Genomic DNA, 14,817 nt, shown 5'->3' with positions numbered 1-14,817 from the left:
TAATTACACTGGTATAATTGATGAAATTCTGGATAAAAATTCTGAGGATATAACCAAACTAAATTTGGAAACTAGGGCAATTAGGAAACAATTAGAGTTACATGAACTAGCCATAGAGAGCATGAGTGCTGCCCTAACTGGTTTATGTGAAAACACGGAGGATTATGAGTGTTGTACATGGATTCATAACACGAGTATGGAGGTACCTGATTATTATGAGATAATCAGCCAGCATAGAAAGGAAGTAAACAGATTGCAGGAAACAGCAAGAAACATAGGCCAAAACTGGGACCCTTTTGAAGGAGGTTTTAGTTGGGGGGGATTAACATCTTGGTTAAAACAGACTGCAAACACCATTATAGTAGTCATACTTTTTATTATTCTTTAATTTTTTTGTTTTAAGGTTATAAAATGTTTGTGTGCAAAGAAGACAGTGAAGGTAAATAGACTACTGGAGGATACCTTGTAGGGCATTAAGTTGACATCTCCCTTCACCTGTTTGTTCCTCTTCTGAATATTAAGATACAGAGGGTATCCAGGGGGATGGGATTACTCCCCTCTGACAACACCGCCCCCGGTCAGAGATAGTACGCTGGAGATACCTTTGTTAGAACTTGTTCATGAGGACCCAGGAACAGTGGGAAGGAAGAGTGATGTCAAAGGGGGAAATGAGAGGTGTAGAATGAAGGCACTCGTGTCAGTAGCCATTTTTGTATAATATCCTGAGTTAGAGTTATGCTTAAATTTGTTTTTGTTGTATGCTTCTGCAGAACATGTCGTGCAAAGATGCTAATCATGGGAGAAGTCACGTACACCCAGTAGGTCATCCTTATCTGCTGGTGGGTCATCTTTATCTGCTGAACAACGCCTAAACCACGTCACCAAATATGGACAGCTAAAGATGACTATGCATAACTGTGTACTGTTACAATTAACCCCAAACTGTTTTAAGCCACCCAAACTCCCTGTATAAATATCCCTTAAATAAAGAGCTTTTTTTGAGCTGCTGCACAGCCCATCAGAGCAGAAATACTGAGGCTGTCTCCGTGTCTCTCACTGAATACGAAGGGTTGTACGATTGGGTCCAACTATATAAACCATATAACGTGGCTCTCTTTGGGTCACACCTAACACACTTAAAGTGGTGTTGCACAAATAAAATAAAAGATTAAAATTCAAAAAAAAAAATAAAAAAAAAAAAATTTGGATTTTTTTTTTTAACTTACGTCTAAATAGCTGTTGCTAGGGGGTCCCTCATAGTCTGCCTCCTTCAGTGCCTGGCTGGTGACATCACTTCCCCTCAGCACAGGAAGGGCTCAGCTCTCCCCCTCCCTCCTGTCAGTCATTTGGGACACATGACAGGTCCCAGATGACTGTGCAGCCAATCACGGCACGCCGCACCGCTCGCACATGCGCAGCCTGGTGCCCACGGTTGCAATGTCGTATTATTAGAAGTCAGCAGCTGCAGTAATTGTAGCTGCTGCCTTTAATTTTTTTTTTTTCAAATGGCAACTACTTTTTAAAGACAGGGCCTATTTTTCAAACTTGTTGTTAAAATGTGTTATTTTTGCTGGAAAATGACTTAGAGCCCCCAAACATTATATATTTCTATTTTTTAACACCCTAGAGAATAAAATGGCGGTCGTTGCAATACTTTTTATCACATTGTATTTGTGCAGCGGTCTTACAAGGGCACTTTTTGGGGAAAAAAATATACTTTTTTTAATTAAAAAAATAAGACAACAGTAAAGTTAGCCCAATTTGTTTATATTGTGAAAGATGATGTAACGCCGAGTAAATGATATGCGCCATGTGCCCCGATATGCTATGTGCCTGATGTGCTATGTGCCCCATGCCCTGACGTGCCCTGTGCCCTGATGTCCTGTACCCTGATGTGATGTGTCCTGATGTGCTATACCCTGATGTGCTGTGTCCTGTACCCTGATGTGCTGAGCTCTGTACCCTGATATGCTGTGCCCTTATGTACTGTGACCTGTGCCCTGATGTGCTGTACCCTGATGTGCTATACCCTGATGTGTTGGGCCCTGTACCCTGATGTCCTGTACCCTGATGTGCTGTGCCCTGTACCCTGATGTGCTATACCCTGATGTGCTGTGCCCTGTACCCTGATGTGCTGGGCTCTGTACCCTGATGTGTTGTGCCCTGATGTGCTGTGATCTGTACCGTGCCCTGATGTGCACTGTACCCAGGTGTGTTGTGCCCTGGGCCAGTCTGGATGAAGTCCAGGGCCACATTTTTGTCCCAGTCCAGCCCTACCTGCTGAAGAAGAAGATACTGGGGTTATGGTAGCTAGCTGCTGCCATAACAATGATATCGCTCTTCAAAGTGCTGACATATAACGACAGCAGGCGTCCGTAAGTGGTTAAATGGTTTATTTAAAGCGGAGCTCCACCCAAAAGGGGGAAGTTCCACTTTAAGAACTCGCTTCCTGCTCCTCTTGCACAATTGGCACTTTTGAGGAGTGGGCAGGGGGGCAGGTACCTAATTTTGACAGGCATCTGCTTCCCACTTTCATTCCATGTGCCGCATTATCCTCCACCCCCCTGCAGTCTTCTGGGACACTGACAAGTACCGGGAGACTGCATCCACCAATCACAATGCAGAGCGCGACTTGCACATGTGCAGCGGGCACACAGCTGTGAAGCCACAAGCTGTCACAGCCGGGTGCCCATAGTGAAGATGACAGCGTCATGGAAATTACGGGGCTCAGGTAAGTATGAGGCGGACTTGGGGGGCTCGGGGGCGCAGCTGCACTATAGAAGGTTTTTCCCCTTAATGCATAGAATGCAATAAGGTGAAAAATGCCAAGGGTTTACAACCCCTTTAAGCCTGGTACACGCAATGAGATTATTGGACAAAATGATTGTCAGGTTATTTTTATTTTATTTTTTGCATGCTAGTCACCATATCGAAAATGAAGAGGTTAATAAAGTAAAAAAATTCTCGTACGACAGAATAAAAATTCAGAAGTGTACTGATTGAATGAAAATAGTACGATCTGGTATCATACAATAAAAATGTTTGTGTTTGTCCTTTTGGATAACTTTGGACTAATGATCAGATTTTTGTACGATCACTTCCAAAGTTGTATTTTTTGTACGATTTTCTGATTGTGTGTATGGGCCTTTAGTCAAGGACGTTTTGTATGAAAGTTGGAAACATCCAGAAAAAGGTTTACGTTCCTCCTAAGTGCTTTGTAAAGCAATAACCTATAGATGAGGAATTCTCCAAAAAACGGGTTGCCCATGGGGTAGACTCAGCTATCTATTGCCTCAATAAAAGTCCGATGGGGCCGGCTGTCAACTTACCTACTTTCATGGACCCTGTGGATAAGCATTCTGAGACCCTGCTCAAGGTTTTATTTACCCTATCTGTACCGAACGTACAACCAATTGTGGTTGTCATGGTAGTGTATCAGACACTCAGGGCATGTTCCAGATGGCGGGCCAGGAACTCTGCCAGGATTAAAGATAGCCCTACCTTCCAACATCTTTGGACCTGTTGGGAAGGAACGAGCGGCCCGCTCTGTCAATTATCCCGTATTTTACTGCTGGTTATACAAATGCAAAATATCTTGAGGCTAACATGTTGGTCCGCGAAGGTGAATATCTCTTTGGAGAGTCTTCGGATGCTTATATTAAGAAGGTAACAGGTGGAAAGATTACTCTTCTGTCCAGTAAGAAGAAGATGAGGGTCTCTACTTGTGGAGAAAAAGTTGTTCTTTCGTCCCACCCAGGCATCTACACCAAAGGCTAAACTACGCAATTCTTTTCACTGCAAGACATTCTAAGTCTGGTCTTTAATTCCCTTCACAGTGAAGGGGCACCTCCACTGTAATCAGTAGGTTGACCTTTGCAAACATCTAGTGCCAGGAGATATTGAACTTCTGGGTGCAAGAGGTTGTGTGCTCTGGTCACAAAGTGAAATTTCAGATCCATCCTCCATCTCATTTTTGGTTGTCATCTCCTCAGCACAGAGTGGATTTGCTGAAAGCTGTATCCCAAGTTCAGGATATCAGGGTTCAACTCAGACCTGTTTACGGTTCCCAAACCAAATTGGCAGGTCAAACCTATTCTTGACCTCAAATCATTGAGCCTTAACCACTAGAGATCCACACTATAGCCAAATGACGGCTACAGCGCGGACCTCCTTTGCCGGGACTACACCTATTGACGTTGTCCCGTGCATGAGGCCTGCGCACCCCCTGAGGGGCGCGCTCTGTGATCAGTGAGTCTATGAGACTCGTCTGATCACTGATCCGAGCAAGGGATCAATCCCGACCCCCTACCACGTGATCAGCTGTCAGCCAATGACAGCTGATCATGTGATAGAACGGAGCCGGTAATCTGCTATTTTTCCTCCTCGCGCTGACAGCACGAGGAGAAAAAAAAAAAAACGATCACCGGCGGCCGTGAACGGGACATTAGTCCCGATCACGGACAGCTTACCAGTGCCCACCTGCCCCCTGCCAGTGCCACCTCTGTAATAGAAAAGTGCCCCCCATCAGTGCCCACAGTGCCACACATATGTAGCGGTGACACTTTGGATAAAGTGTCATTCATGTACAAATTTAGTTTTTGCCTCAGAACAATAAAGGGGTTCTGGAGGGTTAATTCTGTAGGTTAACTTTGACATCAGTTTGCCTGCTCATGTGTACGGTGAGATGCACATGAGCAGGCAGACTGACCCATACGTCATTGGGGAACCCCATGGCTTCCCTCGCTAGTGTCAGAGGGGGCGGGGTCAGGTGACGGGTGGCCCCGCCCTCCTAATATAAGAAACGTCAGGCGCTGGGATCCCCGCAGTGTCTCCTCAGTGGAGACAGAAGATGGATGGATGGACTGCGCTGGACTGAAAATCACCCGTCGCTGGATCAGATCAGCCATCGCTGGACCGCGGAGAGATGATCATCCATCGCTGGATAGCAAGAGTGGATTACCACTGCTGGAATCTTTTTATTTTTTTTTTTATTTTTTTTTTAATAAAGGAATTTTTCAAAAGTGTGTTTGTCTTATTTAACAATTTTTTACACTTTCTTTGTGAAATGGTAGGGGTACTTTTGTACATCCTTACAATTTCAAACGGGGGGGGGCGGGATCTGGGGGTCCCCTTGTTAAAGGGGGCTTCCAGATTCTGATAAGCCCCTGCCCGCAGACCCCCACAACCACCGGCCAGGGTTGTGGGGATGAGGCCCTTGTCTCCATCAACATGGGGACAAGGTGCTTTGAGGGGTCACAGACCCCCAAAGCATCCTCCCAATGTTGAGGGCATGTGGCCTGGTACGGTTCAGGAGGGGGGGCGCTCTCTCATCCCCCCTCTTTTCCTGCGGCCTGCCAGGTTGCGTGCTCAGATAAAGGGTCTGGTATGGATTTTTAGGGGGACCCCCACGGCAATTTTTGATAAAAAATTGACACAGGGTTCCCCTTAATATCCATACCTGACCTGAAAGGCCTGGTAATTGAATTTAGGGGAACCCCACGCTTTTTTTTAATCAATGAATGAATGAATTGTCGGCTCCCGTAATACAGAAAACACTCATTGAGTGTTCTTTGTATTACGCCGCAATTGATTTTAACCACTTGCCGCCCGCCCTATAGGCAATTGACGGTGGCAAAGTGGTTGCATAATCCTGATCGGACGTCATATGACGTGATCAGGATTATGAGCCGCTGCGCGCCCCCGGGGGCGCGCATTGCGGCGATCGTTGTTGCGGGGTGTCAGTCTGACACCCGGCAACTACGATCTCGGTAAAGAGTCTCCGACGGAGACTCTTTACCATGTGATCAGCCGTGTCCAATCACGGCTGATCACAGTGTAAATAGAAAGAGCCGGTGATCGGCTTTTCCTCACTTGCGTCTGTCAGACGCGAGTAGAGGAGAGCCGATCGGCTGCTCCTCTGACAGGGGGGGTCTGTGCTGATCGATTATCAGCACAGCCCCCCCGAGGATGCCCACACTGGACCACCAGGGACGCCACCAGACCACCAGGGATGCCCATCAAAAGGTAATCCTCCCTAGACCACCAGGGATGCCAATCAGTGCCACAGTGGATGCCAATCAGTGCCCATAATGGATGCCAGTGCCCACAATGGGCATCACTTATTGGCATGCATTATTGTTTGGCACTGATTGGCATCCATTAGTACAGTATAACATGATACAATGCCGCCTATCAGTGCCCACCTGTGCCGCCTATCAGTGCCCACCCATGCCCATCTGTGCCACCTATCCATGCCCATCTGTGCCACCCATCCATGCCCATCTGTGCCACCCATCCATGCCAATCCGTGCCAGCTATCAGTGCCAATTTGTGCCACCTATCAGTGCCCATCCGTGTCGCCCATCAGCCACCCATCAGTGCCGCCTATCAGTGCCCATCAGTGTAGCCCCATCAGTGCCCATCAGTGAAGGAGAAAACATACTTATTTACAAAGTTTTGAAACTGAAACAAAGAAACATTTTTTTTTCAAAATTTTCGGTATTTTTTTATTTGTAGCACAAAAAATAAAAACCGTAGAGGTGATCAAATACCACCAAAAGAAAGCTCTATTTGTGGGAAAAAAATGATAAAAATTTCATTTGGGTACAGTGTAGCATGACCGCACAATTGTCATTCAAAGTGCGACAGCGCTGAAAGCTCAAAATTGGTCTGGGCAGGAAGGTGTTTAAGTGCCCGGTAGTCAAGTGGTTAAAAGACTTTTTTTCCTGCAGAAATGACACTTTGTGCAGGGACTGTTCTAAGCACCAGAAACATGCGCCCCTTCACAGGCATACTATAGATACCCCCCAGCTACGAAATTTAAAGGAATATTACACTTTTATTGTTTCACTTTAATCATTATTAAAGTCACTGCTCCTGAAAAAACTGCAGTTTTTAAAACTTTTTTTTGCATCGATCCATGTCCCCTGGGGCAGGACCCGGGTCCCCAAACACTTTTTAGGACAGTAATTTGCATATTACCCTTTAAAATTAGCACTTTAGATTTCTCCCATAGACTTGTACAGGGTGTTCCGGCTTTTTGAATTTGCCGCGAACAGCCCAAATTGTTCACTGTTCGCTGAACAGGCAAACAGGCAATGTTCGTGTCGAAATCCAAGCTCATCCCTACTCAGAGCTGGATTAACTTTTCAAAGCAAGACTGGGCACAGATGATTTGACATCCTCCAATGTACCAGGTACATACAAAAGTATGTTTGGGGGTTCTAAGTAATTTTCTAGAAAAAAAATTAAAATTTGATTTTAACTTGTAAACAGCAACTGTCAAAAATAAGCTTGGTCTAGCGTTAACCACTTCAGCCCCGGAAGATTGTACCCTCTTCTTGAGCAGAGCACTTTTCACAGCCTGGCACTGCGTTGCTTTAACTGACAATTGCGCGGTCGTGCAACGCTACACCCAAACAAAATTGATGTCCTTTTTTTTCCAACAAAAATAGCTTTCTTTTGGCGGTATTTGATCACATCTGCGTTTTTTATTTTTTGTGCTATAAACAAAAAAAAGAGCGACAATGTTGAAAAAAAAAAACTATATTTTTTACTTTTTGCTATAATAAAAATCCTCCAAATTCTTTTTAGAAAACACATTTCTTGATCAGTTTAGGCCGATGTATATCCTACATATTTTTGGTAAAAAAAATAAAAATAAAATTGCAATAAGTGTATATTGATTGGTTTGCGCAACAGTTATAGCGTCTACAAACTATGGGAAAGATTTTTTTACTAGTAATGACAGTGATTTGCGATTTTTATTGCGACTGACAGATAAGACACTTTTGACACATTTTTTGGACCATTGACATTCATACAGCGATCAGCGCTATAAAAATGCACTGATTAATGTGTATATGTCACTGGCAGGGAAGGTGTTAACACTAGGCGGCGATCAACGATGGGGCTATGGTGTTAAAGGAGGAGAGGGCTGGGCTAGGGAACTGGTACACTGCAAGTCAATAAGAAATATTTTTTTTAAAAGGAAAAACACACATGGCCCCAAAACACACATCCCCAAATAATAAAAACACATGCCCCCCACATGTCCCACTTAAATCACATGTCCCAATGATTATCTGCACACATATGTCCGTGATCACCTGCGCACATCTGTACATGATCATTTGCGTACATATGTCCGTGATCACACAAACCAATTATTATACACTTAACGGAATTTTTTTTACCAAAAACATGTAGCAGAATACATTTTGGCTTAAATTTATGACAAAATTCTATTTTATTGGATTTCTTTTAAAATAGAAAGAAGAAAATATTGTTGTTTTTTTTTCCCCAAATTTCCGCTCTTTTTGCGCTTATGTCGCAAAAAATAAAAAACAGAGTCATGAATAAATACCACCAAAATAAAGCTCTATTTGTGCGAACAAAATGATAAACATTTCATTTGGGTACAGTGTAGCATGACCGCGCAATTGTCATTGAAAGTACGAGAGCGATGAAAGCTGAAAATTGGGCTGGGAAGGAAGGGGGCGAAAGTGCTCTGTATTGATGTGGTTAAAATATTCGATTTTCTGTGCTTTTACCACAGTTGTTTACAGTGACAGGGCCTCTTTAGGGAACCATTGTGTTGTGTGATATGTCCAAATAATACAAACACTTACCCTTTACAATAAGTTTTTTAGTTCTCTCGATGGGTCTCTCCAGAGAGGGGTGATCCACCCTACAGATGTATTCTGCCCCCTGGTGGACACTCCGTGTGGGGGTGATGGTCAGACTGGCTGTACAGCTGTATGTGTTATCAGCCTCTCTCCTGGAGGTTATTGTATTTTTATCAGTCTCCTCACATATATCCAGATTCTCGCTTTTTCTCAGCCAGGTCACAGTGATGGCGTTGGGGAAATAATTGGAGATTTGACACTGCAGGGTGGCCGGGGTGTCATGGAATACAATTGGTGTCTGTATCTCTTCCACCTCTGGCATCCATGGGTATTCTACAAAACAAAAATGTATACCATCATCAGGGTTCAGATATCATTTCATACTTTGCCAAGGAGCAGTATTTATACAGTAAACCTTGGCAGCTCAGGAAGCTGAGTAGCAGCATTTTAGTGGACCTCTTATTTGGAGATGACCTTGGGAGTCCTCCAAACTCATCTACAATGCTGAATGTGTGCTCTTCTCTACTCAGTCATTCCCGACCACAACTCATGTAAACATAAAGGCATGTTGTGGGGTGGGAATAAGCCACAGTTCACTGGAGTAAGGCTAATTTCAGACTTTCAGACTGGGGCGGGCAGATGTCGGTGGTCGACTTTACCATTGTTTTAGCGGCGCTATTAGGCCGCTAGCAGGGCGGCTTTAACCCCCGCTAGTGGACAAAAAAGGGTTAAAACCGCCAGCGGTTTGGCGGCGCTGCCCTATTGTGTTAAATGGGAAGGGGGCGCTTTAGGAGCGGTGTATACACCGCTCCTACAGCGCTGCAAGGGTGCAGCTTGCAGGACTTTTTTTTACCGTCCTGCAAGAGCACTGCTCCAATGTACAGTGCCTTGCGAAAGTATTCGGCCCCCTTGAACTTTTCAACCTTTTGCCACATTTCAGGCTTCAAACATAAAGATATAAAAATTGTATTTTTTGTGAAGAATCTCCAACAAATGGGACACAATTGTGAAGTGGAACGAAATCTATTGGATTTTTGAAACTTTTTTAACTAATAAAAAAATGAAAAGTGGAGCGTGCAAAATTATTCGCCCCCCTTGCGTTAATACTTTGTAGAGCCACCTTTTGCTGCGATTACAGCTGCAAGTCGCTTGGGGTATGTCTCTATCAGTTTTGCACATCGAGAGACTGAAATTATTTTTTCTGTATGTTTGGGATCATTGTCTTGTTGGAAGATAAATCTCCGTCCCAGTTTCAGGTCTTTTTCAGACTCCAACAGGTTTTCATCCAGAATGGTCCTGTATTTGGCTGCATCCATCTTCCCCTCAATTTTAACCATCTTCCCTGTCCCTGCTGAAGAAAAGCAGGCCCAAACCATGATGCTGCCACCACCATGTGTGACAGTGGGGATGGTGTGTTGAGGGTGATGAGCTGTGTTGCTTTTACACCAAACATATCGTTTTGCATTGTGGGCAAAAAGTTTGATTTTGGTTTCATCTGACCAGAGCACCTTCTTCCACAGGTTTGGTGTGTCTCCCAGGTGGCTTGTGGCAAACTTTAGACGAGACTTTTTATGGATATCTTTGAGAAATGGCTTTCTTCTTGCCACTCTTCCATAAAGGCCAGATTTGTGCAGTGTATGACTGATTGTTGTCCTATGGACAGACTCTCCCACCTCAGCTGTAGTTCTCTGCAGTTCCTCCAGAGTGATCATGGGCCTCTTGGCTGCATCTCTGATCAGTCTTCTCCTTGTCTGAGCTGAAAGTTTAGAGGGACGGCCAGGTCTTGGTAGATTTGCAGTGGTCTGATACTCCTTCCATTTCAAAATGATCGCTTGCACAGTGCTCCTTGGGATGTTTAAAGCTTGGGAAATATTTTTGTATCCAAATCTGGCTTTAAACTTCTCAAGAACAGTATTACGGACCTGCCTGGTGTGTTCCTTGGTCTTCATGATGCTCTCTGCTCTTTCAACAGAACCCTGAGACTATCACAGAGCAGGTGCATTTATACAGAGACTTGATTACACACAGGTGGATTCTATTTATCACCATCAGTCATTTAGGACAACATTGGATCATTCAGAGATCCTCGCTGAACTTCTGGAGCGAGTTTGCTGCACTGAAAGTAAAGGGACCGAATAATTTTGTACACACCACTTTTCAGTTTTTTATTTGCTAAAAAAGTTTAAAATATCCAATAGATTTCGTTCCACTTCACAATTGTGTCCCACTTGTTGGTGATTCTTTACAAAAAATTAAAATTTTATATCTTTATGTTTGAAGCCTGAAATGTGGCAAAAGGTTGAAAAGTTCAAGGGGGCCGAATACTTTCGCAAGGCACTGTAGGTGCTTTACAGGCACTATTTTTAGCGATGTAGTGCTTCTAAAGCGCCTCAGTGTGAAAGTGCTCTAAGAAAAAAAAAAAGAGTGCAAGTTTGGTATTCAGATAGAGATTATTTTAGAGGATTTGTGAGCTCATCTCTACTCTTAAGGCCTCGTGCACACTGGGTGTTTTTGGACGTTTTTACAGGAGCTGTTTTTGGCTTCAGATGTTTTTTTTTTCTACAGTCAATAAACTCCCCATCATGTTATTCTAGGTGTCCATGCACACTTAGGCTGTTATCAGCAGTTTTTGGCTGGAGCGTTGTTTGGCTTTTAAAAAAAAAAAAAACTAGTGGGTTCTGAGTGAAGTTTTTCGGCTGTAAAAACAATCCAACGTCACAAAACGCAGATAAACGCTCAAAAAATGCGAGTGACTCACCAGCGTTTTTTGATGTTTTTGAGCCATTAAAAAAAAAAACGCTAATGAACGCTAAAAATGCTATTGCAAAAACGTTTTTAAAATTTTTTGGAAAACTCACTGCAAAGCTGCTGGCGTTTTTTATAATGTTATTTTAGCGTCCAGTGTGCATGAGTCCTTACCCTGACCTAGAAAAAGTCTCTACAAGTGTTCAGCTTATGTCTGTATAAAGGCATGTGTGAAGAGATGTAGAAAGTCTAAACCCTTGTACACACGGTCGGACATTCCGACAACAAAATCCATCAGATTTTGTCCGAAACTGGTGTTGCATACACACGGTCGGACAAAGTTGTCGGAAAATCCGATTGTACATAACGTGATGACGTTATTTTGTTACGACGGGACTACGTTCAGGCTAGTAGCCAATAGCTTTGGTCTAGGAATTTGATCTGAGCATGCGTGGCACTTTGTCCGATCGGAATTCTCTACACACAATCGGACAAAGTCTGATCGGATCATGTTGTCGGAAAATTTTATAGCCTAGCTCTAAAACTTTGTCGGTCGGATATTCCGACGGAAACAGTCTGATGGAGCCCATACACTGTCGGATTATCCGACAACACCGTCCGATCGGACATTTTCCGTCGGAATGTCCAACCGTGTGTACAAGGGCTAAGAAAATGTAAATTCTGACTTGATGACATTTGCTAAGGTGCTGTGTATCAAAAACAACTGCCATGTTTTTATTTTGTTTTGTTTTTTCAAAAAATTGTTTCCACTTCTTTTTTTTTTTTTTTTTTTTTTTAGGAACATAGGAAAGTAAAGGCAGAAAAAATGTCATAGTCTATCGTGTCTGCCTGTTTTTTTTTTTTTTTTGTATTAGTATTTGAGTATAGATCTATGTTTGTCCCAAGCATGTTCAAAGCCATTTACAATTGACTGTCTCACTACCTCTGTTGGTAGTTTATTCCAAGCGTCAACTTCCCTTTCAGTAAAATAATACTTTCTAGAATTAGTTTTGAACTTTCCTCCAGTTAGTTTGAGGTCATGTCCCCATGTTCTTGATTTTGATTTTCATGTCGAAAGAACTGCCCTTATGAACCTTATTTACCCCCTTGATGTATTTAAAGAGGGGGCCAGCCGGGAAAAAAAAAAGTAAAATTCAGCAGCTACAAACAGTGTAGCTGCTGACTTTTAATAAGCGCACTTACCTGTTCTGGGTTCCCGCAATGTCGGCAGCCCAAGGCCAACCATCCCTCGGCTCTCGGCGCCGCCATTCCAACTAAGGGAAACAGGCAGTGGAGCCTTGCGGCTTCACTGCCCATTTCCTACTGCACATGCGAGTCGCGAGGTGCTTTGTGAATGGCGCGCTGTGTTCTGGGACACAAACAGTTCCCAGAACACGCCGTGCCCCATTCACTAGAAGACGACGTGAGGAGAGAAGACTGAAGATCACCACGGAATAGGAAGAGGCAGATTAGGACGATCTGCCTAGCAACAGGCATTTCTGGTAAGTTAAAAAAAAAATGTTTCCTCCAATTTTTTAGGAACATTTTTTATGCAATTTTTTTTTTTGTTTGTTTTTTTAGAGTGGCCCTCCACTTTAAAGAGGAACTGCATTCTCACATAATTTGTAATAAAATCATCTATGCCATTCTGAAGCTTCCCTCCAACCACTTTGCATATTATTTTATAAATACTGTGATTCTCTACTTGCCAAATATGCTACATAAATCTCCCTCCAGAGTCTAGCTGCAAACATCTTAACTGTGGGAAGCTGAAGCTGCTGCCTGTTCACTTACTGGATTTACACAGACACACACTTCCAGCTCTGCAGCTCTCTTTGGCCCTCATATGACTCATCCCCCCTCCCTTCCTGGCAAACTCTCTCTCTCTGTACATGATGTCATAGGCCTAGACTAATGACCAGACAAGAAACTTGAAGTGGGCTGTATAAGGGATTTACTGGCAGAAAAAAATGTTTTACTATCCAAAGTTAAAACAACAACAAGGGCAGAAGATTTAATAGATGAAAATTAGAAAAAATTACTGAAGTTCCGCTTTAAACGTTTCAATCATGTCTCCTCTTTTCCATCTTTCCTCCAGACTGTACATATTACATTTCTGAAGTCTCCCCTGATATATTTTATCCCACAAACCTTCCACCATTTTTGTTACCCATTTCTGGACTCATTTTATGTTATCAATATCTTTTTGTGAGTGAGGATTCCAGAACTGGACACTATTCTAAATCAGGTCTAACTAAAGATCTATATAGAGGAATCGGGACCTCCTTCCTCCTGCCGGTGATCCCTCTAGTGATATAAAGATCTATATAGAGGAATCAGGACCTCCTTCCTCCTGCTGGTGATCCCTCTAGTGATATAAAGATCTATATAGAGGAATCAGGACCTCCTTCCTCCTGCTGGTGATCCCTCTAGTGATATAAAGATCTATATAGAGGAATCGGGACCTCCTTCCTTCTGCTGGTGATCCCTCTAGTGATGCTTCCTAGAATTCTATTCACTTTTCCCACTGCCTGGACACTGTTTGCTCATTTTGCAATCATCTGAAATAAGCACCCCCAAATCTTTTTCTGTAGTGCTGACCAACACTGTACCCCTAATGTTGTACTCTTTCAGGGAATTATTTTTCCCTAGGTGCATTATTTTACATTTAGAAATATTGATCTGCAGTTTCCACTGCTTTGACCAACCTTCCAGCAATGCCAAATCATGTTCCATGTTACAGAAACCTCCAGAGATATCAACCCTATTATACACCTTTGTCTCATCAGCAAAAAGACATACCTTTCCCAACAAAACTTTATTTATATCACTTATGCCCCATACACACGATAAGATTTTCCGACAACAAATGTTGGATGTGAGCTTGTTTTCGGAAAGTCCGACCGCGTGTATGCTCCATAGAACATTTGTTGTCGGAATTTCCGCCAAATGTTTGAGAGCAGGTTCTCAAATTTTCCAACAACAAAACTTGTTGTTGGAAATTCCAGTCGTGTGTACATAAGTCTGACGCACAAAGGTCCACGCATGCTCGGAATCAAGCAGAAGAGCCATAGCAGAAGAGCTATTGAACTTAATTTTTCTCGGTTCGTCATACGTGTTGTACGTATGACGAATACGTATGTTGTATACGTGGCATACGTGTTGTACGTCACTGCATTCTTACATTTGGAATCTCCGAAAATATTTGTGTGACCGTGTGTATGCAAGACAAGTTTGAGCCAACATCCTTCGGAAAAAAATCCACGGTTTTGTTGTTGGAAAATCCTATCGTGTGTACAGGTCATTACAGTGCCTTGAAAAAGTATTCACACCCCTTGAAATTTCCCACATTTCCAAAAAACGTAAATAAATGTATTTTATTGGGATTTTACAGTTGGGTCTATAAATATTGGGACATTGACACAATTCTAATCTTTTTGGCTCT

At 43.1% G+C, this 14,817-nt stretch overlaps 1 protein-coding gene across 2 annotated transcripts in view; it reads right to left on the bottom strand.

The window, feature by feature from the left end:
• Positions 1 to 14,817, bottom strand: part of LOC143923712 (uncharacterized) — a 128,079-nt gene that overhangs the window by 35,453 nt on the left and 77,809 nt on the right. For both annotated transcript variants that reach the window (XM_077447520.1, XM_077447521.1), the window contains exon 7: positions 8,631 to 8,960. In XM_077447520.1, the coding sequence (XP_077303646.1) occupies positions 8,631 to 8,960 (330 nt within the window). The remainder of the gene's footprint in view (positions 1 to 8,630; positions 8,961 to 14,817) is intronic.

Source organism: Lithobates pipiens, unplaced genomic scaffold (genome assembly GCF_037356315.1).
Source record: "Lithobates pipiens isolate NorthernLeopardFrog02 unplaced genomic scaffold, aLitPip1_a1.2 Scaffold_22, whole genome shotgun sequence".
NCBI classification, from domain to species: Eukaryota; Metazoa; Chordata; class Amphibia; order Anura; family Ranidae; genus Lithobates; species Lithobates pipiens.
The sequence above is the reverse complement of the archived record's forward strand: the minus strand, read 5'-3'. Positions and strand labels throughout refer to the sequence as shown.